This window comes from Jatropha curcas, chromosome 1 (assembly GCF_041381405.1).
Source record: "Jatropha curcas cultivar XTBG-Jc1 chromosome 1, XTBG_Jcur_1.0, whole genome shotgun sequence".
In the NCBI taxonomy this organism is placed as follows: Eukaryota; Viridiplantae; Streptophyta; class Magnoliopsida; order Malpighiales; family Euphorbiaceae; genus Jatropha; species Jatropha curcas.
In genome coordinates, this window is record NC_143151.1 from 29,865,560 (window position 1) to 29,891,161 (window position 25,602).

Below are 25,602 nucleotides of genomic sequence, written 5' to 3' on the forward strand. Positions count from 1 at the left end.
AAATTATATATTAATTTCAAAAAAAAAAAAAAAAAAATTCTAAATCTGTCATTACCCATCGTTTCTCTTCTCCTACTATTGCTATTTTCAGTATTGTTACATTATTGTTAGTTTCTATTATTCCATTATTGGCTCGAAGACAATATGAACTGTTTGTTACATACTTTTGGTAATCAAATTGTCGCAGTGAGTTAAGGGAGGTTGGTAAGATAACAACCTCTGATTTGAAATACATTGAAATAAAATTTTCCTCTCAACTTTGATTCTCTTTTTCTATAATTAAGAGACAGTATTACATAAATGAGATTTTCTTTAAATTGCTTCTACAATTGTCATTACTCACTAGTCATTTGTATTTCAAACATTACCAAATTAACAGATTTTGTGTTGAAAATTTCATTGTTCTTTACACCTGCCTCGTAAAACAATGCTTCAAGCATTAAATGTCAACTAGTTCATATGTAAATCAGAAAAAGAATATTTTTTTTATTCATTGAGAGGTCCGATAAGCTGAAACAATATTGTTGGCTACACTATAAGTATAGTCCTTTCCGTGCATTTTCATTCTCTTTGTAATTGAATATTCTATCATAGCTTTTTAAAATTTTAAAAATATCACTTAAAGTGAAAAAAAAAAAAAAAACTTTAAATGAAATTATCGTTTTGAATGTAACAAAAGGAGTAAAAAAGAAGATGGAAAATCTGAAAAATATACCAACATCACTCATCCTTTTCTTCTCTCTAAATAACTACCGCCAATGTCAAATCATCAATTTTCCACCTTGCTTTGGCTTATTTTAGTTGATACAACTCATCAATACCAGTACATGATCTGTTAGCTTTTACTGATTACAAATGAATTACAGCTAGCATTTTAGAAATTATTTTTGTATATTTTTTTCTTTTAATCTAAGGGTCAGGATAGCTTTTAGATTTATATGTATAACTATTTCAGTAGTATATATAGCAAACTTATTAATGTAATTAAACAACTTTTCTAAAATATATGAGAAGTTCCTCATTTTGAGCCTCCATTAAATTCAAGCACTGATTTTTTACGGAATCTGAAATTTATTGATGCAGCTGTATGTAATTGGTAATGCCAACTCAATTTCTGCATTCACAAGTGAAAAAAAAGTAGGAGTTTGCATAAAAACGTAAGCCATAAAAAAACTGTCTTATTCACTCCAACCAATCCAAACTGTATTAAAATAATAGTTTTAAAAGAGTTGGTAATTTAGTTTAGTTTGCAAAAATTTTAAAAATAAAATTATCAATTTAGTTCACAGTTGGTGGATTAAAACTACCCAAATCCCATGGAACTAAATTGTTAGAGTGTGTGTAGATATAAATTATTTATTTAAAAATTTTGAAATAATTAATAATTAATAATTTTAAATAAATAATTATTTATTTAAAAATAATTATTTATTTAAAAATAATTATTTATTTAAAAAAATTAAATCATTTTTCTGAATCCGATTTTATTTTATTTTTATGTTCTTATGTTTCTTTTTTTGTTTTTTTAAATTCCAAAAACAAACAATGGACTTAAAATATAATTGTATTTTGTGAGAGAAAGGGATTTCAATATGGCAGAGGTTGAGATTTTTTTATTTTTCTCAGAGTTTGAGATTTTAGTTTATGGCAAAAAGGTTAAGGTTTTCCTTTTCAATTGTATTTTCGTTTTTCTCTTTTTTTTTTTTTCTTTCCTGTTATTTCTTGTAATGTGGAAACCAATGTGGGGGATAAATTAATGACAAATCAACTACTTATGACAAGTCAACATAAGTGTATTTCACGCAAAATCTTCAATTTGCTCAGGAGTACAAAAGCTACAAAAAATGCAATTTAAGAGACACAAGCGGTCCCAACAAAGTTGAGGGGCACAAATAGCAATTTAAGAATAGTTGGAGGGAGGAATTATGCACTCAACCATACAAAAAATACTTTTTAAAATTTAAAAAATATCACTTAAAGTGAAAAAAAAAAAAACTGTAAATGAAATTATCGTTTTGAATGTAACAAAAGGAGTAAAAAAGAAGATGGAATTAATCTCAACTCACCAGTCCCGAATCAATTCATGTACAATGAGATAACTAAATCTTCTCACCAACCCATTCTAATGATGCAGCTGTATGTAATTGGTAATGCCAACTCAATTTCTAATGATGCAGCTGTATGTAATTGGTAATGCCAACTCAATTTCTGCATTCATAAGTGAAAAAAAAGTAGGAGTTTGCATAAAAACATCAGCCATAAAAAACTGTCTTATTCACTCCAACCTATCCAAACTGTATTAAAATAATAGTTTTGAAAGAGTTGGTAATTTAGTTTAGTTTGCAAAAATTTTAAAAATAAAGTTATCAATTTAGTTCACAGTTGGTGGATTAAAACCACCCAAAGCCCGTGGAACTAAATTGTTAAAGTGTGTGTAGAAACTACAGGTTTGTATTCGTTTTTACGGTATACAATAAACCAATTTAATCCTATCCGCCTTTAGAGGCATAGAGTTTTCCACAGGAGTTTACATTGTGAAGGACCAAACCTATGTGCTAACCCATGATGATCACTCCGCAATTGAATTTTGCCGTTGAGCTACTCCATTTGGAATAATGCATTTATAAGTCTAATTTGTTATATTTCAATTATATATATTGCATAGAAGGAGGGAATGTTCATATAACAGCACATAATTATATTTCAATTATATTAATATTAATACAATATCAACTTTCATAATTATTAATAATATTTGCCCGAAGAAAGGTAAGATTCATAGGTTTAAACGGTTTTATAAAGTTTACGATCAAATTGTCCATTTTTTTTTTTAAATAACAAATTAATCAGTTTAGTTTATTCCATATTGTACCAATTTTTTTGGAAAAATGTCAGTGGGGATGCCTAATTAAGTGCAGCTATGATTAATTAATAAACAACTTGTTGGTCTTGGTCCACTTGTAAAAGTATGTATATATATAAATATATAAAGGGGATCCATATTCCATGGCTAGTGCAAAATTTTCAAGTTGAGAAAATATATTTACAATATAGGGTTAAATTGATTAAACAAATTTAAAAAGTGCAAATTACGTAAAATAATTTTAAAATTTTAATCCTATTGACCTCATTGAAAATCACGTTTGAAAATATATTTGTAGCTCCCCTATGTATAAGTAGAAGGAAATTTTCATATTCAAACTTATAGAGGACGCGATGGTGGGAAGAGATGGCTTCGATCTCTAGTCAATCTGTACTATTTTATAATTGCTATCCGTTTACGCTAAATAAGTTAGGAAAACAAAACGTCTTAAATTTAGATTTTAGCTTTCATGTTGATTAAAGAAAAACAAAAAGTACAGTTGTGTTGTAATAATATGTTAAAGAAAGACTGATTGGCAATTCGCTCGTATCATATTTAATTATTTATGGTTGCAGAACGTGATCGGCCGGCGGCATGTGGTTCAAAGGAAGACAGTATTTGTTTATTGTCTTTTTTTTTTTTTTTTTTTTTTTTTTTTTTTTGTCTTTATGGAAAAGAAGAAGAAATTAAAAACTAACGGGTGCCAGCAACAATAAAATGTATAATTTCTTTTTTTGCGAAAATAATCTAAATTATTTTAACCTCTTAATAAACAATAGAAAACAGAAACTTATTATTCATTAATATCTGATGTATGAATTTTTTTTCTTTGAATATCTAAAGAGGAGAGTCGGATCTAAATCTATTTTCAAACTATACATACATTTATTATTAGACTATCCCTAATATAAGACTACCCCTTAGTGTGCCAATAAATAAATTAGAATACATACATATGAAATAATAAAAAAAATATCAGAATTACAAAAGAAATTATTAATAAATCTTTCCAATTTACTATATATATTTTACTTCCTATAAAATGCTTCCTAACTCACACAGAGTACTAAACAATTTGCTCGTCTTGGTCCACGTATAAAAGTCTTTAATTTTACCACCTTCCATAATTAATTAAAAAAAAAAAAAAAAAAACGAAGAGGAGTTGCCACAGACAAAGCATCCGATGCGAAGGAAGACTGTCGATTGGCAATGCGATATCTCACATATATAAATTATTTTTTTCTTGTCTCATTTACTGCTATTCCGACCTACTTGCTCCTTTCTAGCTAAAATCTTCTTTCAATTATTTTTTATGGAAAAAAAAAATACAAAATTAACATTTGTAATATTATATGTAATTTTTAATAAATTTGATTATAATTGAAATTTGAATCTGAAATCTATCTCAATTAAAAATAAAAAACTTGAATGTAAATGAGCTTCCATTTGTTTCCGTAAAATAACTTATAGGAAAATATTTTTTACAATTTTTCGTTGTTTGGGGCGTTCAAAAAAATAAGTCAACGGAAAATATTTTTCTGATCAAAGGAAAAGTCATTTTTTAAAGAAAAATAAATTTTCATTTCAAGAGAGTAAAATATTTTCTACATATTGACAAACCTTATTTCAATATTTTTTAAAATTTATTAATCATCATAGTTACTGCTACCAGCTATCATTTACCACTGACCACCGTCACCGGCCACCACCATCAGCAATTGGTGTCTTTCATAATTTTTATATGTATTTTTTTACATTTTTCTCATACTTAACGATAAAATTTTTAAATTATAAAATTTCTATTATTATTAATATTTTTTATGGTCTTATAAGATAAGAATTGAATATTTTTAACTAATTTTCAATATTACAACCAAATAATGGAAAATAAGTCATTTGAAAAATATTTTTCAAGAAAAATATTTTACATGAAAAATATTTTTTAGCAAGTTATTTTACGAAAACAAACGAAGCATAAATTAAAGTATTTTAGCTACTAATAGTTATTAATTTGGATAATTTAGAAAGAAACTCTAAACTTTGGAAAGTCGTTGAGTTGGATTAAAGAGAAATGTTTGTCTCACGTAATTTTAAAATTGGACTCTCTTATTATTGTTCAAGCTATGAGAAAACTACAAGATGATTTATCTTACTTTGACATCATTTTTTGATTTTGCAAAAGCTTAGTCAATGCTCTATCGATTATTTTTATTAAGAGATCAGTGAATTAAATTGTTAAATTACTAACATATATATTCCAATTACATAGGGTTTTATATACAAAGAATATATTATAAAATATACATTAAACAATGATATAATACATAATAGCAGAAGATATATTTAGATAACAAATACAAATATACAACATGATTTTAAAAGAATTATGAGTTGTGAGTATTTTTTTTTTTTTTACCAACTAGAAACGCAGTATTTATGCATAGCTCATATCATATGTGTAGTTGCCGACCAAGTGCACTCATTAATTTTGGTATCCGTTTCAGTATCGTTTCTACTACACATCACCAGCCACCAAATAGGTGATGCTACAACTTCAAAAAAAAAAAAAAAAAAAAAAAAAAAAAAAATGCTCCTCTCTTTTTTGTTAGGTTAAATTTGACTGTTTCTGACTTTTTTTTTTGAGAGAATTAAGAAAAAAATAAAAATAATTGATTACATTATCATTTAATTAATACCAATTTAATTGAGATAAAATTTAATATAGATATCTAAATAAGAGTGAAATTATAATAAAATAATTATGCTGCTTTAATTTTCTAAAAGTGTTATTTAAATAGAAATAAAAATTAGTGAAAATTAGTCAAATTTAATATAATGGAAGGAATATTTACTTCCTCATATTTAATTCTAATTACTACTTTGTTCTCGTTTTTATAAATATATTAATTTATTTTGAAGTTTATACAAAAAATTAATAATCATATATTATAAAAAAATTTAACGGTAAGAACAATTATTTTTAGTAGAAGCTCTAAATTTTTTTCTATTTTAATCATCTGGTATCTAAAATCTGTATTTTTTTTTGAATGCTTTAAAAAACTCCATATATTTTTTTTTTTTTTTGAAAAGAAAAAAAAACTCCATATTTATAATTTAAAATCTTTGAATAAAAGATAAGGAATTCCCACTATCTCATCCATGCGAGAAGCATTAAATATTTCAACGAAGCTAAACCTCGTAAATGAATGATGTATTTACCAACAAAAGAGGAACGAATTAGTCATTAGGTTGAAATTTCAGGACTAAAAAGTATTTATCCTATAAAATAATGCCATTTGGAATTTTATTTATGGTGCAACGCTGTTTTCTCACCCGCAGCGACAGGCTGCCGATCTGAGTTGTCAGCAATCTAGTGGTACTACTTTACTTTCATTTGGGACCTTAACTTTATGATCTCTGGACCATACCATATCACATATTCACGCCTACTCGCCTACTACTGCCAAAAAGGAGAATCACTAATACCGGTCAATAGTATTTCAGTCGAGGAAAAGTATGTTTTATTATCACATTTTTTTCATTCACAAGGAAAACGAATTTTCCTTTTTAAGAAATAGAAACATTTCCGAAAATTGACATATTTATCATAATTTATAAACATATATATTTATTAGTCTATTAAAATTATAACCAATATTAGTCGTTAATCGGGATTTTAATAAAAATAATACTCTTGTAACAACTATTTACATGTGTAATGTAAAATTGAAACTATTTATAAATTTAATATTTGTTCTGTCGTTGCACTAAAACTATCAATTCAATTACGATTTCAATGCAATCAAAAAATAACTCACACTAACTAATCAGCAAAAAATAATCAGATGAATAAATAATAATTTTTATTTTGCATTGAATCCACCAAATTATGCGGTGATCTCGATAAAAAAATTGTAACTTATCAAATGGTTTTTTCCGTTAAGACAAACGATTCATTTACTGATTTTAGTGCAAACATGAGATGTAACTATTTGTAAGAGAAAAATACACAAAAAATACTCTTTTATGAAGAATTCATCAAATTAATTAATGATTTCAATAAAAAATATGTATTTACTCAAAATGTTTTTTTTACCAAAATACACCTCATTTGGTATTAAGGTATAATTAATTTATGAACACGAGAAAATTAAGGCATCATCGATCCTTCTTTACTGTTGATTTTTGAACACAAACCTGTCGCAACTTTGATTTACAATTTGCAACTTTGGTGAATGATACCTTAATTTAGGTTTGTGTTCATAAATTAATATTAAAGAATGATCAAAATTTTCCTTAAAAAAAGATAATAATACATAAAATGTTCCATGCATATCTCACATGAATAAATAATAAGATTAGAAATGATAAATGAATTTAAAATACAATCTCAATATTTAATTTTTAAATAAGCAATTGATATTGTATTAAGAACTAATTTTGATTATTTTATAACAGAAGATTCAATTTTGTTATCATAACATTTAGAAATTTATTAGAAAGAAAGATAAACACTTACCTTTTAAAATTATGATCAATGAATTAGAATAACTATTGGTTTGCCACCCTTGATTCATCACAACTATGATCAATGAATTAGAATAACTATTGGTTTGCCACCTTTGATTCATCACAACCCTCAAAACACTGCATCTGCATGTACATCATGATCACAAAAATATTAATCAAAGGCACAGAGAGACCATAACTGAGACACTGCTCCTGTACTCGACCAAAACTTAGCAAAGCTTCTTAGCCTTTCAACCGTTTTTCATCTCTATACATACTTTAATTAGTATCTAATTAGTGTCAGTTGATTCTGAAGATCTTTCTTCACTTTCTTGCTCATTTCTACTTGGTCGTTTCGAGTATTCTTCTTCCAGTATGGCAGCAACACGAAATACATTGCCACCTTTAGGTGTTCCATCACTGGATGAACTTGTTTCTAGGGTTGTATGCTCGGATTTGATGCTGGCCTTTGGACCTCTGATCTTCAACTTGCCAGTAGATTCTTGAACATTACCTTCTGAGTTGCTGTCAGGCCTAGATATATCATTAATGGCTTTGTCAGCGAGACTAGGTTCGTCCTGCGTTTTACCAGCTGCCAATTTTCTGGTTGATGTTCTAGCTTTTCTCTTGGAAATGCTAGTGGCTCCACTCCTAGAAAACCATCATAAGCTTTCAGTCAAAATGTATCAAAAAATCATATTTCACTGAAATATTATTGAAGTATGCAAACTAACCTTTTCAAATCAACCCTCAGTTGTTTGGCCGATTCTGACTTCACTTTTGCCTTTCCTTTTTGCGGTCTGATCATACATTTCAGTAGGCTAAGAAATTTTAGACCAAACAAAAGATTTGGTAGAAAACAAACATGTCCATAAACTATGAGGCATACATCTAACTGCTCGGCAAAAGGGGAAATGATCATTTAGTGTTCTTTTGATAGTGCATAGATTCTATTCATTGCTATATTTATACTAATAACTACATGCATCTCTAAACCAAAATAAATATTAAAAAATATATATTCGTATATCTCTCACGGATTCTATTTATTACTACATTTTATATAATAAGTTAATAACTACATGCATCTCTAAACCAAAATAAGAAAACTCAAAAAAGAATTACATATATCACTCACAGCATTAAAGAAGAGCCATTCTGTTTTTCCTTAGTACTTAACTACATTTATTTCCCAGAGGCAGTTAAAGAAGGTCATTCTTTTTCTTCCTAATTCTATGTCATACCCTATTTAAGGTGTCCTTACGTCACAGATTTCTGCAGCAATATATGAGAAAATAATTGTTTTGACTGCAAGCAAAATGAAATAATTATTTTATTTTATTTAAGAAAAATAAGTAAACAAAATAAAAGGAAAAGAACTGCTAAGCAAATTAAGGCCACAACTTTCTAAAAACAAAAATCTTCAGTTTGTGGTAAAACATAAAAATTACATAGGCATGAATTTGCAGAAAGGAAATAGTAATATTTAGTAGCAGAAGCAAATTTAGTGAAATAGCAAAACTTACTTGTCAAATGAAGTATCAACTTTTGGAATACCAGTATCTCGATCCTCCTAATTTTATTGGCAAAATCGTGAGACAGAGGACTTAGTTTTGCAGAAATAAGTTACTGAGAAAAAATACCATGTAGAAATAAAAGTCAAAAGACCCACTTCATCAGGGAAAATATCATCTCCAATTAGCTTCCACTGTTGCTTTTTAAGATTGAGTATCTCTTCATCCCCATCAGCATACAACACCTAAAAAACAAGTAATGATGAAAGGTTACTTAGACCTAAATATGGAGAAATGAGGACAGGAAAATACATTTGCTATATTAAGAGAAGTTGCATTAAGATGGTTTTTAAGTGTTCCACGGAGATCAATTACTCCATGGATGAGTATTCTGGATCAGCTGGTCTTGCAACAGGAACCACAAGATGACCAATTATAAGATGGTCAGACGACCATGGATGTAAGAAAAATGCTCATGATTTTAAATGAGATGGCCCATGAAAGAGCCTCTGTATGGAAAGAGAACACGAGATCAACTGCAAATGCAATAAGTCGGTACCAGAAAGCCGTCATAAGCAACCCCCACACTTCCCTTCCCTTGCAAATGGAAGTAACAAGTAATAAAAAAGAATAAAAGATCTTAGTAGGTTAGCTAGAGTCATTTCACCCTGTGCTTCCTTCTAATAGGGTCATAGGAATCAACAACTCCTTCATAAAACCTGCAGCATAAGAAAACACGTTTAAGAACACAAGGATTATAGCTATATTCTTAGATTAAGAATCTGCCAATGAGATGCTATTACACGACATTAGCATAAATTCCAGAAATTTCAGCTGAGGATGTCTTGCACAAATCAAAGTCTATGATCTAAGTTCACAACTAAAAACAAATGGCACTTGGTGGATTTCTTTCTTTTCCCCACTTTTTTTAAGCAAATGGTGTAATTCTTTGTGCTGCTCTGACTCTAAGCCCTGAATATCTCCCACATATAGAAGTCAAAAGCTTCAAAAGTCTCCATTTGCAAATTAATTAAAATTATATTCAGATCCTATTCAGCTGTAATAGATGTAGTCCCAGTCAGCACAAAAAACTATTAACCAATCGCATTAAGGATGCCTCATCAGTAACGGCACATGCCATAGAGAGAGAAGCATAACCAGTGTTATTCTATCATAATTGTTATTATTTATTGAGTGGCCACTATTGATAGTTTTAAAATAAGCCATTGAAAACATGTGACTAGTTTTGGACTTGCATTAGTCATTTGTGCTATTATATGTCATAGGTCCCAGACCAAGAGTATGCTAATTGCCAGTCTAGTCTACATCATAAAAGAATAAACTATTGTCCCAATCTATTGCCAGATGCACTCATTTCCAACCGATTTGATAGCATCCAAAAATTTATTTCTCTTTTTTTATCAAGTAGTCAATCACATGCATATATATCCCAATATCATTACCCTTTCCTCAAGTTCCAATTTTAATTTCTCCAACCGATAGCCCTTTTCTTTACATAGATTTGTGTCAGAAAGCCCCAAATAAAGTTGATAAAATACAAAAATGCAAAGAGTATAATGCATATAAGGCGTGAAAAAAAGTGGTAAACAGATATATGAAAATTTATCAAAGCCAGCAGGCAATGATGATTGAACAGAAGTAAAATCATGAGATTTTAACCTAAAATTGCTGAAAAGATGAAAGAAATTTATCAAACAAAATACCAAAAAAAATGAAGTAGCCAAAAGTCTTAAAGGTATCTTACATCTTGTCTAGTGGCCACCAAACTTTTATTCTTCTACCAACCAATTGCTGACCAATATCAGGAGTTTCAGGAGGCTGAATTGGGGAACAAATGTAAAAATTAAAAAAGGTACAAAATAGATTGAAGAGTGAGGACGGAGCCCTGAAATTCTTCCTATCTAGCAGAAATACAGAAGTAACATGTATTTGTGGTTAATCAACAACAAAGATAAACTAAATGGAATAACAAGAATTTCCTGAAATTGATATAGAACATTATGGGTCACAATTAAGGTATTTTTTCAATTGACAGAATAAATAAGTGAGAGCTTACCTATGACCTACTGCTTTTCTCAGAAATCAAAGTAAACTAAGGCAGTAACTGAACTATGATCTTTACTTTCTATTTAGCTTTCGATAAATAGAAATTAAGAAACAGGATAATATCTTGGCCAACATAGATATTTGGCTTTCCTAAGTTAGGAAATGTGCCTTATTGTAACTTCATTCCATCATTCTATTTCTTTTGAAAAGCCATTTTGTTTTCAATCAGTCAAGACATAGATACAAGCACTGCCGAAGTTGCAACCATAGCGCAGCTGGATGTTTTAGTAATTCATATTACAAGTGCCAACTTTGTCAACTAATAGAACCGAAACCTTCCAATCCCTATTCCCTTACTCTGGGACAACAGAAGCATATGAAATTCAAATATTAAAGTATGCTAAATAAAAGCCTCAACTTATACTTCTGATTCCCAAATTCAGCACTTCACAAGCACCTAAATTTCAAAGAAACCAGCACTATTCTAAGAAAACATGTGTCCCTAAAACTAAGGATGTTTTAGCAATGTAAGATTCAATTAAATCATCACACAATAAAATGGTTTTGTTATTTACATCATTGATAAAAGGAAATAATAATTAAGGGCTAACTGAAAAAATTCCCCATACCATTGGCATTCACCAAGTAGAAGTTATGCAGGAAAACAAGGAAGAAACATTCCATACCACTTCCTTCCTTGGTGTACGCTTCCTCTTCAGATTTGTTTTAGGAATTTCTTCCTCGTCACTTCCATCTCTATCAGAGGATTTAGTTTTCTGCACAGTTGATTATAAGGAAAAGATCAACAAATTAATGCCAGAATGATTGTAAGAAAAGGACATGATTCATATCATTTCATACCTTAACACTAGATGTTTTAGCAACATCCACATCTGGAATAACACTCAATAAACTTCTTTTCCTAATATCAATTTGGACTAATGAGCTCTCTTTGTTGACATTCCTTGCTCCTATCTTGGTTGACTGATGCAGTGGTTTTTCCGCAGGTTCGCTCAGGGACCCAGTTTTATCATCTGGCAACATATGTGCCAAAGGCAGAGATGTCTCTTCAGCAGTCTTTGTAGTAAGCTCCATTTTTCTTGAGCGCTTGCGTTGCTTTACTTGTGAGTTACTTCTTCCTTCATAGTGCTTACCAAAATTTACTGCATCTTCAGTTCGAGCTTTCTTCTCATTTGCACTATTTAACACCTGTCCCTTTGATAATCTTAAGGAACTAGAATCACCATCTCTATTCATAGAGCTTGCAATTTTCTTTGCCCGGCCTCTTTTAGGATGACTTTCACCCGGTACGCTTTGACTTGGTGATGGGGAAGAAGCACCTGAGACAACACCAGTTTGTGGTGCCAATCCCATAATTTCTGTCACATGTGCTGATAACAAATCTGCCTTATTAGTAACTGGATCTTCTGATCTTAAATGCACTTCCTTGTCACGAGGTTTTCTCTCACGGGTTAGTTTTGCAATTTTTCTTCCTGCAGGAATCCAAGCATGATCGTAGCCTTCCTCTGGATTCATCAAAGAATTTGGTTTCCGCCCCCTTTTTCTTGCATTACTGTCTGGCTCGATTTCCAACTTGACTTCACCTTCAGCATTGCCTTGTACATCAGCAGTTTCAGTGTTCTGGGTAAGAGAACAATTCTCCAGTGTTTTTGAAGAACTATAATTTATGATGTTGTCAGAATTTTTTGTTGAGGCATTTCCATGGCTACTTGTTAACTTAGGAATACCATCCTTAGCTGGGAAAACTTCTCCAGGGGAAGCAGTTATTAGTGATAACCCTTTCATCACCTAATACAAGAAATTGAATTTTGCAGAAATTTTTAGTCATAATCTATATTAAAAACTCCAGGTATAAATAATATATGATAGAGAAATAAGCAAAATTATACTAAAAAAAAGCTGCTTCATAAATGTTTCTATCCTTTCTACTGACAATTATACTCCAACGTGATACAAATAAAAGTTACCATATCCTAAAGTAATGAGCAAGGAATATAATGCGGTTCCTTTGCAGAAAACACAAACATACCATTTTATGAGTAATTTTATGCATTAAGGAACTTTTCTTAATAATTAAAACATTGATTTTTGACTACTCATGTAAGGCTCACGAGTCCTTTCCTCATGAAATCTTTATTTGCTTTATAGTAAGCATATTGATTTGATTTGCCAGATGTCATCTAATATGTGAAAAAGTTCCCCGATTTCTAAGTTTGTTTGGACCAAAGTGATTATATGCATATGTTGCCACGGCACCGTGGTACTTACAATTGATAATTACCATGTTTAAAACAGTTGGACAGTACATATCAAATAATTCCCCTTGGAAAATTGAAACGGAGATGAACTCCACACAAGAAAAATCAAGGGATCCATTTCATCATGGCAAAACATATTACGGAAGGCAGGCAGATGAAGTTCTGAACTTAGGATTTACAGTCAGCAAATAAAGAAGTTTCAATGTCAGTTTTCCTCTGCAAAAGCAATTCTTCAATTCTAAAACAAGTAACACAAAAGCTGTAAGCCATTACATTTTCATACAGTCATAGACAGGCAGAAGAAAAGAAATATACCAAATGATCCCCACCACCCTTGACATGATCATGCTCAAGAGTACGAGATTCATCCTGGCATATAGAAGCAACTACTGGAGAATACTCATCCAAAGCTATGCCTTTGGACTGCACCGCTTCCTTCAGATAGCATTGAAGTTTAGGAGAACAATTAGTGATAACTTTTTCCGCGAGCTTCCATGCAACAGGAGAAACATTCTGGAATTGCAGTATAACTTAAATTGATAACATCCCAGAGAACCAATCAACATCATAGTAGCAAACGAAGAGATACGAGGGGCACATAGCGAAGACCATTTACCTGATTTTCCTTTCTTACACTCGATAAAAGGGGAGTGAGGAGAGCCACTGGTATATCTTCACTTTCATCTATGATCAGGGTCATAATTGTTTCCATGGCCAAAAATACAGCATGTGGATGGTTGGACCTTGATGAGCAAGAAGACTATATGATTAGTTGACATACAGAAGATCAATATATGCATTAAAAAAGGAAGTAAAAGTGAAAACAGAAAAAACACCATCAAGTTCCACCATGCTGCTCCACCAAAAAGAGAGCTGAGATGACTGTAGTTGTAAATACAGCATCCTAACCACAATGTTGCACTGACATTATAATGACAGATGTTACAATAAATTGCATCTAATCCCCTTGCTAATGACACTAATTTCTGAGACATTCTACATAAACCTAACAATACAATGCTTTGAATTTTCAGGGGTAAATATCACCATTTGAGAGATAAGGTGACACCATTTTAACAAAAGTTAAGCAGCAACTCCACACCCATTATATTATAGACTGCTAGCACTAGTTGTCTGTATAGTCAAATTATTAGAAAAGCTAACTTTATCGCATGTCAATGTTTTTGTCCATTCATGATATGATATCATAAAGATTCAAGTGAACCACCCTGGATTCCGGAGCCTGTTGATATTTGTTCCCTTTTATCACAATTACACAGTCCCAATTTCACAAATCAGACGTCAAACACTAATGAATAAAGTGAACAATTAAAATAGCACAAAGCTTCATTACTTTTTAGAACCACCAGTTCAGAAGGGAAGAAAAGATCATACGGCAGCAATATGATGGTACTTGTTAAGGGGGCATCAAGAAGGCAATAGCTGCTTTTCTAATCAATCCCTGACCTAGGCTTTTAAGTGCACTAAAATTGCTTTGAGCAAAACTCAGAGAACTCAGAATTCTTTCAGTTTATCTCCAAAACTAAATCACTGAACCCTCACTACCACCTCTGTGTTTTTAACTTTCTCCTTCTCCTTTCTCCCGGGAAAGCCAAAGTCAACTAGAGGGGAGAAGAGGAAAGGATTCCCTGGAATTCTATCTGTAATGGGAAACTCAAAACCCCTTACCAACGGACTATGATAACACTGGATACACAAGCACAATACCCATACACAACAAATGCACATAAAAAAACCTTTATAATTTCTATCTTTCCGGATGGTCTGGATGATATGCCAACCTCCAAGCAAAAAGGGTCCATTGCCTGCACAAACAAGTCTGTTCTTTCTTCTCAATTCTCACTGTACATTTCCCATAGCATCTTCAACTAGCAAAATCCTTAGGATTATCCACTATATGATGGTTATAGTAATCAAAATCTCCACAACCCACTTTTCAGTAATAAATATAATACAAAGGAAACTATGTCGAAACATATGCATCAGCATATTCTGAAGCACTAAAAATTTGTTCTTACACACCCAAGAAACTGAAACTATCACTAAAGAACCTGTAAGTTCATCTAAAACAACTTGTGAGTACATCTAGAGGCTAGCTAAGTCAGGGATACAATTTAAGAAAATAGAGGTACTGCTGTAATGCTCAAAAGACAAATTTTGACAAGTTGATTTCTATGAATAGAAGAACCAGAAAGATAAATCAAAATTATATTGCTATATCTTAGGAGCTATAAAACTTAGATATTTTGGAGCTGGAAATCAGGGATGGAATATACAAACTAAAGTTCCTAGAAACCATCACTCTGGAAATGGAATCATACTGTGGGGTGATGGAACCCATTTGAGTCACTACTGATTGAGAAAGTGGCATGTGTACGTAGCAGATGATGAAATGAAAGGTAAATGCTATCAACAAAGCTCTTACCTAATGGTCTTTAGGAAGTGATTGAACATCTTTACAATTAGCTCATCCAACTCCAGGTCCATCATCACCAAGCACGATCTGACCTTAGCAATGGTGTCAAGAATTGAAACTGCCTTTGAATAACAGCGACTAGATACATGGGACAATTTTTCAAGAGCTGCTACAGTCAACTGAAAAATTTCCTGCTCACAAATGGAAACAAAGACCACACAAGAGCCCCAAAAATTAAAAAAGATATATTGAAATAATTCGTTGAATTAGAAACCATATAATAACATCCATCAAATGTGAAAACTGATTTTGGCTGTCAATAGGACCTTCATATGATCATCACTGTAAGGAGCATCAGGTGCTGTAATTCTTGTAATCTCACTAATGCAAGATGCAACTGAAACCTTAATATCTGCATCTGAGTTCCTCAAAAGTGCATTAGAAATCAAGGCCTTCATGGGCAATAGAAGTGCATCTTGCATTGATCTTGATGGTGCTTGTTCCACATTTATGAGCAAACATTCAAGATTCTAAAAGACAAATAAACTAAGTCAATTAAGCAATTCATTTACCTAATTTAAAAAAAGATAATAGGAAAAGATTAAATTTTAAATTGTTAAAACAATCCTTAACATGCAATAAAGACATTCAAAACTCATAACAAAGGTCAATAAAAATCCTCGTTACCAAATAGAAGCTTGAATTATCATCAAAGTGGTGTTCCATGGTATGAACCCTTGGAATGTAAGTACCAACCAACAAAAAGAATAACAAAGACAGCTTCATTTGCATCATCTAACATTAGAGAGAAAAGAGATGCTAGGATTTGAACATCCATTAAGGTAAATAGTCAGTATCAGACATCATAAATAGGGAAGTTAATGTGCAAGGTTTTAGACATATACACAAATTTACAAGTTTGTTTCATCCAAACATCCCAAAATGCTGTCAACAATGAACTTAAACATGACTATGCACATAGGATTGTTACAACACACGGTACAAATCATACACTGAGATTGAAATGCAAAAAATATAAGATGCACTCAAATGGCCAAATGAGGGCACAAGTCTAAATAAGCAATGGTCATCACTGAAATTTATAGGAGCAATTGGATAAAGTGCTACATGAAACCAGAGCTATCGCTCTTCAAAACCCTCTACCCTGATTCCAGGAACAAGGATCAGCCCGTGATTGATTAAACTGCAAATTAGTAATCTGAGGTAACGGCATAAAAGAAGACATGACTGATAAGCTATTAACAAAAGTAATCGTATGCAATCTTAAATTGATGAAACAACAATAAATAAAGCAATAAGGAAACAAACAATTCTCTCATTTTTCAGGATCAAGAAAATAATTGAATGGAGGACCCCTCCCAACCTCCCGACTAGCCTACCAAAGCAACCTCTAACACCTTTGATGTTCCATTAACATTCCATTGAATAAAATAACCAAACAAGAAGCAAAACATGCATAGATATCTATTGGAACAACAAAAACCTTAACTACGCCAAAATTCACCAGCCATCAAACAGAAAAAATGGAATATTAATCGAGTCAAAATGCAATATCTAATTTACAAATATAAGATAAGGAAAAAAATTAAGCATGTAATAACGATCAAAAGTATATTGTGACTAAAAAGCAATTGGGAAACAATGAAAGCCCATAGAATACTAACAACATTAATCATAACTGAAACAATGATCAACACGGAATGATAAAACTATATGGAGTCCTTTCCCCAATTCAATATTCCATTAAAAAACAAGTCATCAGAAACCAAACCTATAACACACAAACACATACGCATGCATCAACCAATTAAATATACTAATTGATCAACAAACAGTCCAATTCACCACTCAATTAAACAAGAAAATACACCAAAAGGAAATAATCCAAAAGACAAGTAAATATGAAAAGAAAGAAAAGTGCATTACGTCAAGCATATTAAGAAGGTCATCAATGGATGACGGAGGGTCTAGGAGCCTATTCCCAACCTCCTTAAGCTGTTCCTCCAGCTCAATCTCATTGACAGCCATTTTAAACACAATATGAGTCACAAAATCCAAAAACTCCAGAAACTAAAAACTATTACTTTCACTTTTCGCTCAATCTCTGTGCTTTTGCAGATTTTCATATCATACCCACATAATAGAAATTCCCATCTATAGCCCTAGAGCAAACAAACATTGTTTGCTCCACTAACAACTCTCCACACCCAAGCTTAGGAGTCTTTAGCAAAGTGTAGAACATGCAAACAGAGATTACCGATGAGGCAACTTAGGATTGGTTAATTTTAACCCATGAGGTGGCTTCGAATCCGAAGTTGCTCTTGTTTCGTAGTATTGTTTTAGGCATTTTGGGTCTCTCTCCGTTCTTTCTTTTTATGGTCCTTTTTAACTTAGTAGCAGTGTGTGGGTTCTTGCTTCCTCGTTCATTGGCGCTTCATTTTGTTGTTTCTTTTTTATGAGAAAGCCAAAAGCATATGTTACGTGAAAAAAGTTTGGTCACCAATTTTGTTAAAGTACATCTTTGCCCTTGGACACCCTTTTCTTTCATGTATCTGTCACAGAAAATTATAGGTTCATACTTTATACAGGCCCTCCGTGTCTGGAAGAACAAACTTCGTGGCTTATACATAGTAATTCATTTTACAAAATATCCGTCTGATGGTTTATTAGCAAAAATATCAGTTCTTTTGGAGTATAATTTTAAAAACATATTTAAAAATCAACCATGACAGGAAGTTTGGAACTTAATATCCTGTCCGATATTAAAAACATTGCTAGAAACATCTTAAAGTGTTTTCTGATTTTAGCTTTCAAGTAAAAATAAAAATAAAAAAACAGAGATTTCTAAAAAATAGATGCAGCCAATACTTGATAGGCTTGTATTCTGTACAGGTTAATGTAATAAAAAATGGGATAGGAAAAGGTAACAGCGATGATACACAACATTATTAGCCGTATCAGATCCCAAGTAATATAACTGATGTATTAAGTAAACAAAGACTTCAGCATTTATTTACAAAGCACTCTTGAATTATGATGAGTAGAGATCAGTTCAGACTTGGCTGCAGATCTTTTCACCCAAATAGTCCTGGCAAAAGAGATGTTGATGATCTTGAATATCGTTCGAGGAGTGATAAAACTTTTGCAGCTTTCCTCCCAATTCGACTTTCCTCGTGAACGTTCCTCCCAGTTAGACTAACAAGAAGCGGCCTAGCTGTTGATTTATAGTATTCCACCATTTCCCTTGACAAAAAGACCTTCTCCAAGAATCCCAAAGCCTCTTCTTTAAGAGAATCTGCTCCCCAACTTAAAATATCCAGTACAGGTTTTATAGCATTGGCTTCATGCAACATGTTGGCTCCTCTGTCTGGAGACCCTTCTTGAACAAGCGTGGAGAGTGTCTGAATCGCTTCATGAGCAGTTGCATTAACTTCTCCATGTAGGAGTTCTACCAAGAATGGCAAAGCATTTGCCTCCATTAGACAAAATGTAGATTTGACACTGCAGATGCCGGCATGCGCTGGGCATACATGACGACGTGTTGGCTGATAATACCAGCAGCCAGTTGGTTTGGGCACAACAACTAATTTCCGACTGCTCATCGAAAGATCACCAATAAGTGCTGCTGCTCTCGCTTTTGCTGTAATGGAACCAGTTCTGAGCAAATTTACAAGCAAAGGGTAAGCTCCTCGGTCAACTACAATCCGTTGAAACTCGAGATCTGTGGGATCAGTGAACCTGAAGAGTGCACCAAGAGCATTTTCTTTTGCTTCCATTGTACCTGTTTGTAACATTTTTATAAGCGCATTTAGCCCATTCAATTCAATTAGCTTCGTGGTTAGTGTTTTCTCAGATTTCGGGAGATTGGCTAATAAACCAGCAGCAGCCTTCTGTACATCACTCTTAAAATCATTCTCAAGAAATCCCACCAAAGCCTCGAGCCTTTTTGGCTTAAGCAAGTATTCCACGACTCCCTGTGGTTCATGATGAGAGAACAGGAAGAGAAGGTTAATGGCAATTTCACGAATTTCAGAGTCCGTACCATCAAGAAGAGGAAGTATCAATGATACACCATTGGCAGTAAGAACAGCAATCTTAACCAACCCTGAATCAAGTTGGCATATACCTAGAAGTGCACGTAAAGCAGGCCTCCGAACATTATGGGATGAACTTGGAACCTGTTGCAAAGCTAACAAATTGGTGATAATTGGTTCTAGATCAAGCTGGGTCCCGTTTTCATCAACAAGGAATTTAATTCCATCATCATGAGAAGAAAATTTCTCAAAGATTTCTGCACATTTAGCAATAATAATTGTTCGTATATGGGGAGAGAACATTAGTTTTAAAACAAGCGGAAGCCCACCAGCAGCAGCAATAAGCTCTTTATTGGCATTGCAATCAGATAGTTTAACCAAGGCAGACAAAGACAACTCTTTTGATTCAATATTGCCAGATTCCACCATTTCAAGCAAAGGAGGTACTATCCCATCCTCACCAAGTAACTTCAAATTTGAATCAACCAATTCCATATTAACTATAGCTCTGACCATTGATATTCTTGAAGATTCTGACCCTGAAAATTTTCAGAATGATCAGAGCAATGTGACTAACTTGCCCTCAAAGGATAATGGTAATAGTGCACTTTAGCTACACATAGAAAACAAAGAAAGCTGAGAATGAAGTTGGGCATCCTATTAAGAAGAGTTTTCAACCTTTAAAAAAAAAGTATAACTATGTCTAAGTCATATGTAGAATTTGAACAGGTTCACCTAATGTCTAAACAATAATGGAGTAGCTTCTAGTGTGTGTGTGTATATATTCTTTTACACTCATTTAACTGAAAAACAGTAGACAGAGTGGAATCAATTGAATGGAAGTCCAAAGTAGCTTCAAAGACCTTGCAGAATCATAGGTTCTCCTTTGGTAATGTCTTGCCAAAAACACTAATAAAAACCTAAATTGCAAAGGCGCCAAAACTATAATGAATAAATTACTTTTTAGTCCCAATGCTATCGTGTCAGGACCTCTATTTTCTAAAATCAATTTAATAATTCCAGTATTTATTACTGTCCAACCATATAGTCATTCCATTAGGATTTGGATACTTTTCTGTTAGTCAACCAAAAATCAGTCAAAAAAAGCTAATAAAGGTAATTTGATGTTCCAAAATTTCCCTCTGGTTGGTGCCTCCTCTTCTTTTTTCATCCTTTTGCAACCTTTTAGTTTGTTTTTTGAGTCATCTCATGGACATCCTTTTCTTTCAGTCAAACATTTTTTTTCTTCTTTTATGGAGTTGCAGATCAAGTTGTGATTTACATTGCTACTTTCTAGTTTTTCTGGTGAGATGATTTCCTTTTTTTTATGATTTTTCCTTTTATTTGTGTTTACTTTCTGTTTATGATTTTTCTTTTTATGATTCATATAATTGACCCCAACTAGTTTGGGACTAAGGCTAAGTTGTTATTGTTGTTATGGTGGAGTGGAGAAGAGAGAATAAATTATACCTTGAGGTTGGTTTCATTTGATGGTAGAAAAAGAAAATTTACAATTGGATCAAGGACAACGTTGTTATTTTATTTGATTTTAACAGAAAAATTAGTGGAAGGACTCTATAATTGAATTGTTGCAAAATACATGGACTATGAAATTAATTTTTCAAAATAGAGATATTGACTAGTATACTACACTATAATACAGGGACTAACAGTAATTCACCTTTTTTAGATGAAAAAGCACAGATTAAAATAAGCTATCAAGCACTGCAAAAATTTTCAGGTCCATAGGATTTAGCAGAAAAATGCGTCTTTTTCCAAGCAGAGATGACATTAATTGCAAATAAATTTGAAACAAAGAAAATGGATGACATTCAGACAATATAGAAGGAAATGGTTCTCTAACCTTGTATAATCCGATCAACAAGTGGCTTATACCAGCCTGATTTTGCAGCACAGGAAATATTCTCCTCATCAACTTCAAAAAGTTTATTTAAAATTTTTTCTGCATAGATTGCTGATTCCCTGACTGGACCATTCAAAAGGGTGACGAGATAAAGAATTGAACTGCACTGTTGAGAAAGTTTCCTGCAAACAGATACGTTCCAGCCAGACCTCTCTTGCAACAACTCAAATAACAATTCCACTGCAGCCTTGGAGATGCTTGAGTCACGCACCAAGCAGGGAATAATGTGATCTAGCCCCTCACAATTGACCAATTTTTCCTACATTTGATTCAGACAATTGAATTTAGTACCAAGGATTAATTTGCATATTGCGCATGTTCTCATATAATCAATATGACTTTCTGAATATAAAGGATGTAAAACTGAATGTCATGAGCTAATACTTGACAACTTCACATTTTAATGACTATGGTGGACAAGAAAAATAGTAGTTGAAGGACAATTACAAAAAAATAACATTGAAGCTCCACAAGTGTCAGCATAGGAAAAAGTAGAAAAAGATTCCATTAAATGGAGGATGTCAGAGAACTAAGTTTTCAAGCAGAATTTATACATAACCCCAGTTTTTTCAGGTCTATTATCATAACTGCTTACCTTATTCCTTGCATGTCCTTCAACAAAATCCTTTAAAGTAACTAAAATCTTCCTCTTTACATTTTTGTTATGGGAATTCCCAAGGATAGATATGACAATATCTGTTAGGCCTCCTATAGAGACCCATTCCTTGTTTATAGAATTTTCTCTAACAAGATCCTGCATTTGGCTTAAAGCCTCTTCCACAGAGGAGTCCACATGTGACAACAACTTTGCCTTACAAGCTCTGATTCTAAGACAATAATTCAGTTCTCTCCATTCCTCTATTGATTGTCTAAGAGGAAGGTTTGACCTCAAAGTTCTGTCCTCAAGAATCTGACCAGTTTCTGGGTCAGTTATCTCTCCACAGTCAAACCAAGCTTCAATGGCAGCTCTCTCACATGTAGTGCCAGTGCAAAGGCTAACAGGATCATTCATCACAGAGCCATTTATACAACAAAGAAAAGGAGTAAGAGGAGCTATATGTTCCTCCTCCTCATCGTACCGCTCTATAACTTGAACCCTTTGAAAGTATTGCTTTTTGACTTCTTCAAAATCCCTGGCAGCATCAGCTCGGGAAAGCAACTCAATAACCTGCTCCAAGAAGAGAACCTCAGCTCTTTCTTTCCGGTTTGCAGCTTCTTCTTTTTCCTTCCTAAAGCTTGCTAGCTCTTTGCTTATTTCTGAAGGTTCTACCGGTACCCCAACAGCACGGGCAATTTCTTCAAGCATGTCATTTGCAAAACCCTGATCAAGTTTTTGATCACGAAGACCTTGGTTTAACTTGTCAACAATTTGGAGCTGAGAATATGATGCTTCAAATTCAACCCTTTGCATTTCATTTTGCAGCCTAGCCAACTGGTCGGATATCCCTGCTAGAACTTCAGTATTTGCAAGAGATAGTGCAGCCAAAGACCTTCCAATATCCCTTGTGACTTCTTGTACCTCATTAACAATGTGCCGGCACTTCACCAGTAAGTAGAAACGTGCTCGATTTTTATATCTCTCCACCAAGTTATTTGCCTTCTTAACATCTGCTTCAAGTGTTTCAAGTGCTAGCCTAGCAGCTTGAGAATCATTCAATTTTTGAAGCTGCAATTCTTTCAACACAGGTTCAATATCAAATAGATGCTTCGACAGAACCTTGAAACTTTCCTTCTCAAATACAACATCCTTTGCAGCCTGAGCTGTTTTCAGGACCTGGTTTGTTAGCACAGCCAATATTGTTCCTATGGGTATGAGCTCCAGTGCCATTTATGTCAAATCCTCTGATGAAACCACACCCAAAATGGACAGTGTCAAATTATATAAATTGCATAATTTTTTCAGATAGATTCCTTTGCTAAGAATCAACGATATACAACATGCATGTATACCCCATAGAAGAAAAGGTTAAAAACAATAATAACAATTATGCAAAATCCAGAAGATCCAAACTTAATTACAAGCAAACTTTGTAATCCTGCACAAACAAACAATTTCCTTGAGCAAAAAATATAAATGAACAGGGGAGGTGCTGTGAAGGCTGGTCAAGCCCAGTGCTCGCAGTCACAGAGCATAACCACTTGGGAGCTAGAGGAGGTCATAACTCCCTATCACCAAACTTCTACAAAATGAATTGTGGTATTTCAAACCAGAGAACGTATAATTTGGCTATATCTAGATTTTTAAAAGCCGTTCTGTATCTCTATTAATTTATGAAGCTCAAACATCACTCAACTGAAAATTATAGATTACCCCACTAAAACTTACTAATTTCTTGTTATTTTCTTACCCAAACAGAGATATCCATGTCAATTCAATTGTAGAAACAAGATGTGGCATCTATTTGCCTTGTCTTTCCATCTAATTACAGCCACATTACATGAAAGCATATTGGAAAAAAAAAGGTAAAATTTGAAACTTTAGTAGTTCTTACTGCTTACTGTATTGTGAAAGAAGTCCTAATGTAAGATATATTTAAGATTGCAAAGAAGCAACAAATATAAAAGGAAAAAAAACATTGGTAAGTAGAATTTCCAGCCATTTAAAACTTAAAAATTAAAACAGAAGCATACCCACTTCAGAAAAATCAACCAGAAATGAAAGTACTACTACGTATAAACAACTGAACAAATACAATGCAAGCAACCCACTTCACAATCATTTAAATAAAAGCCAAAAATGAAAGAAAATAAAAATAAAATAGAATTACAGAAGCAGAAATTTACCTCTGCAATCAACAGAAAATGGAGGAGAGAAAGGGAAGAAGAAAAGAAATAAACTTTGCGTTTCACTCATTGCCATTTTATTGGTGCCTTGACTTGGTTTCAAGTCAAGCTTCAGAGGGAAAATTCTGTGCTGGGTGTGAAATTGAAATTTCTCTGCTTTATTATGTCAACACCGTTTAGTCCCCGACGGTTGCTTTCTACATGAAAATGTTTTCCACGAAAGTCCAAAGTGGAAGAACGAAACCCAATTACAATCAAACTACGTTTTGTTTATTAATATTATATGTAATGTTATTAAAATAATAACATAGTATTTCTGTTACATCTACGCTGAATAAAATAAATAATTGTTGTTGGACATATATATTTTTTCAGTAGTCAAGAACAACTTAGCACCATGCTTGAGGTTTTTCCATCTACTTAACTCGAAATTTTCATGCATTAGGTAAAAGAACTTATTTAACCCATCTGCTCTTAATAATAATAAACAGGCAATTTTAATTTTGTTTCCTAATTAGAAGAAGAAATTGCATGTTACACGTTTGAGAGGCAAAAAAGGTTTGAGCACAAGCTGTGTTAGCAATGAGGTCTCAAAGTAATTAAATATGATTAAATAATTTTTTGGTTCATTAATTTTTTTTTTTTTTTTTTTTTTTTTTTGGTTTTGTCATAATCCAATAAATTTCCTTTATCACATCCAGCAAACTACACCTTTGAGAATGTCCCACTTAACCATATTGTGGAAATCAATAAATGAAAGCAGAGTAATTACCATCAGTTTAGAAACTGAATTAGATTTTTTTTGTAAGTCAAACCAAAACTAAACTATGTACAACTAAATGGAATCACTCAATCTGTTTGATTCTGAAAATAAAATTGTATAAGAAACACTGAACTAAATCATTGTAATTTTTCACATACTATTTTGTCCCAAATTATAATCAAATACACTAGCAATGACCTATATTTTGAAAAATTCATTATAATTATTTTATTTTGAATCCGCTGCACCTTTTAGGCCTTCTGTCACTTTTCCCATTAAATGGATATGAAATAGTTGCACTTTTACCCCCTCTCTGTCTCTCTCCTCAAATGCTAGTATGTGGAAAACATGGTTGTGTCGATCAGAAAGCAAAAAATTGAATTTAAAGCAGAATTTATAACAAACAA

The 25,602-nt window shown here is 32.5% G+C and overlaps 2 protein-coding genes across 4 annotated transcripts; both read right to left on the reverse strand.

Moving 5' to 3' along the window:
• Nucleotides 1-7,378: 7,378 nt before the first annotated feature.
• LOC105630320 (sister chromatid cohesion protein PDS5 homolog D) lies at nt 7,379-18,134 on the reverse strand. 3 transcript variants are annotated; one of them, XM_012212121.4, is made up of 13 exons: nt 17,617-18,134; nt 15,996-16,199; nt 15,679-15,860; nt 13,849-13,975; nt 13,548-13,667; nt 11,815-12,762; nt 11,640-11,729; nt 10,652-10,725; nt 9,554-9,605; nt 9,045-9,131; nt 8,899-8,945; nt 8,107-8,172; nt 7,379-8,023 (listed from the first exon to the last, which is right to left on the reverse strand). In XM_012212121.4, the coding sequence occupies exons 1-13, from the start codon at nt 17,716-17,718 to the stop codon at nt 7,663-7,665; spliced, it is 2,460 nt and encodes an 819-aa protein (XP_012067511.1). In that variant the 5' UTR covers nt 17,719-18,134; the 3' UTR covers nt 7,379-7,662. The 3 variants fall into 3 exon arrangements, with proteins under 3 accessions (XP_012067511.1, XP_012067512.1, XP_012067510.1); XM_012212122.4 differs by having other exon boundaries at nt 13,548-13,745; nt 17,948-18,133; XM_012212120.4 differs by having other exon boundaries at nt 13,548-13,745; nt 17,617-18,133.
• A 397-nt stretch (nt 18,135-18,531) lies between these two features.
• Nucleotides 18,532-24,729, reverse strand: LOC105630321 (U-box domain-containing protein 43). The gene is made up of 4 exons (XM_012212123.4): nt 24,433-24,729; nt 22,244-23,490; nt 21,589-21,907; nt 18,532-20,263 (listed from the first exon to the last, which is right to left on the reverse strand). Exons 2-4 carry the CDS (start codon nt 23,474-23,476, stop codon nt 18,765-18,767), a joined length of 3,051 nt encoding a protein of 1,016 aa, XP_012067513.1. The 5' UTR covers nt 23,477-23,490; nt 24,433-24,729; the 3' UTR covers nt 18,532-18,764.
• Between the last annotated feature and the right edge of the window lie 873 nt (nt 24,730-25,602).

What these genes read in the sequence shown, in the direction of transcription:
- LOC105630321 (XM_012212123.4), bottom strand. Translation starts at nt 23,476, where the DNA reads ATGGCACTGGAGCTCATACCCATAGGAACAATATTGGCTGTGCTAACA. An exon ending in AAGGACATGCAAGGAATAAG is followed by an intron (nt 21,908 to 22,243) that starts GTAAGCAGTTAT and finishes AATCAAATGTAG; the next exon opens with GAAAAATTGGTCAATTGTGA. An exon ending in TGTTGATCGGATTATACAAG is followed by an intron (nt 20,264 to 21,588) that starts GTTAGAGAACCA and finishes GAAAATTTTCAG; the next exon opens with GGTCAGAATCTTCAAGAATA.
- LOC105630320 (XM_012212120.4), bottom strand. Translation starts at nt 17,718, where the DNA reads ATGGCTGTCAATGAGATTGAGCTGGAGGAACAGCTTAAGGAGGTTGGG. An exon ending in ACCTTCTTAATATGCTTGAC is followed by an intron (nt 16,200 to 17,616) that starts GTAATGCACTTT and finishes TTTGTCTTTTAG; the next exon opens with AATCTTGAATGTTTGCTCAT. An exon ending in TGGTGGCCACTAGACAAGAT is followed by an intron (nt 9,606 to 10,651) that starts GTAAGATACCTT and finishes CTTATGCTGCAG; the next exon opens with GTTTTATGAAGGAGTTGTTG.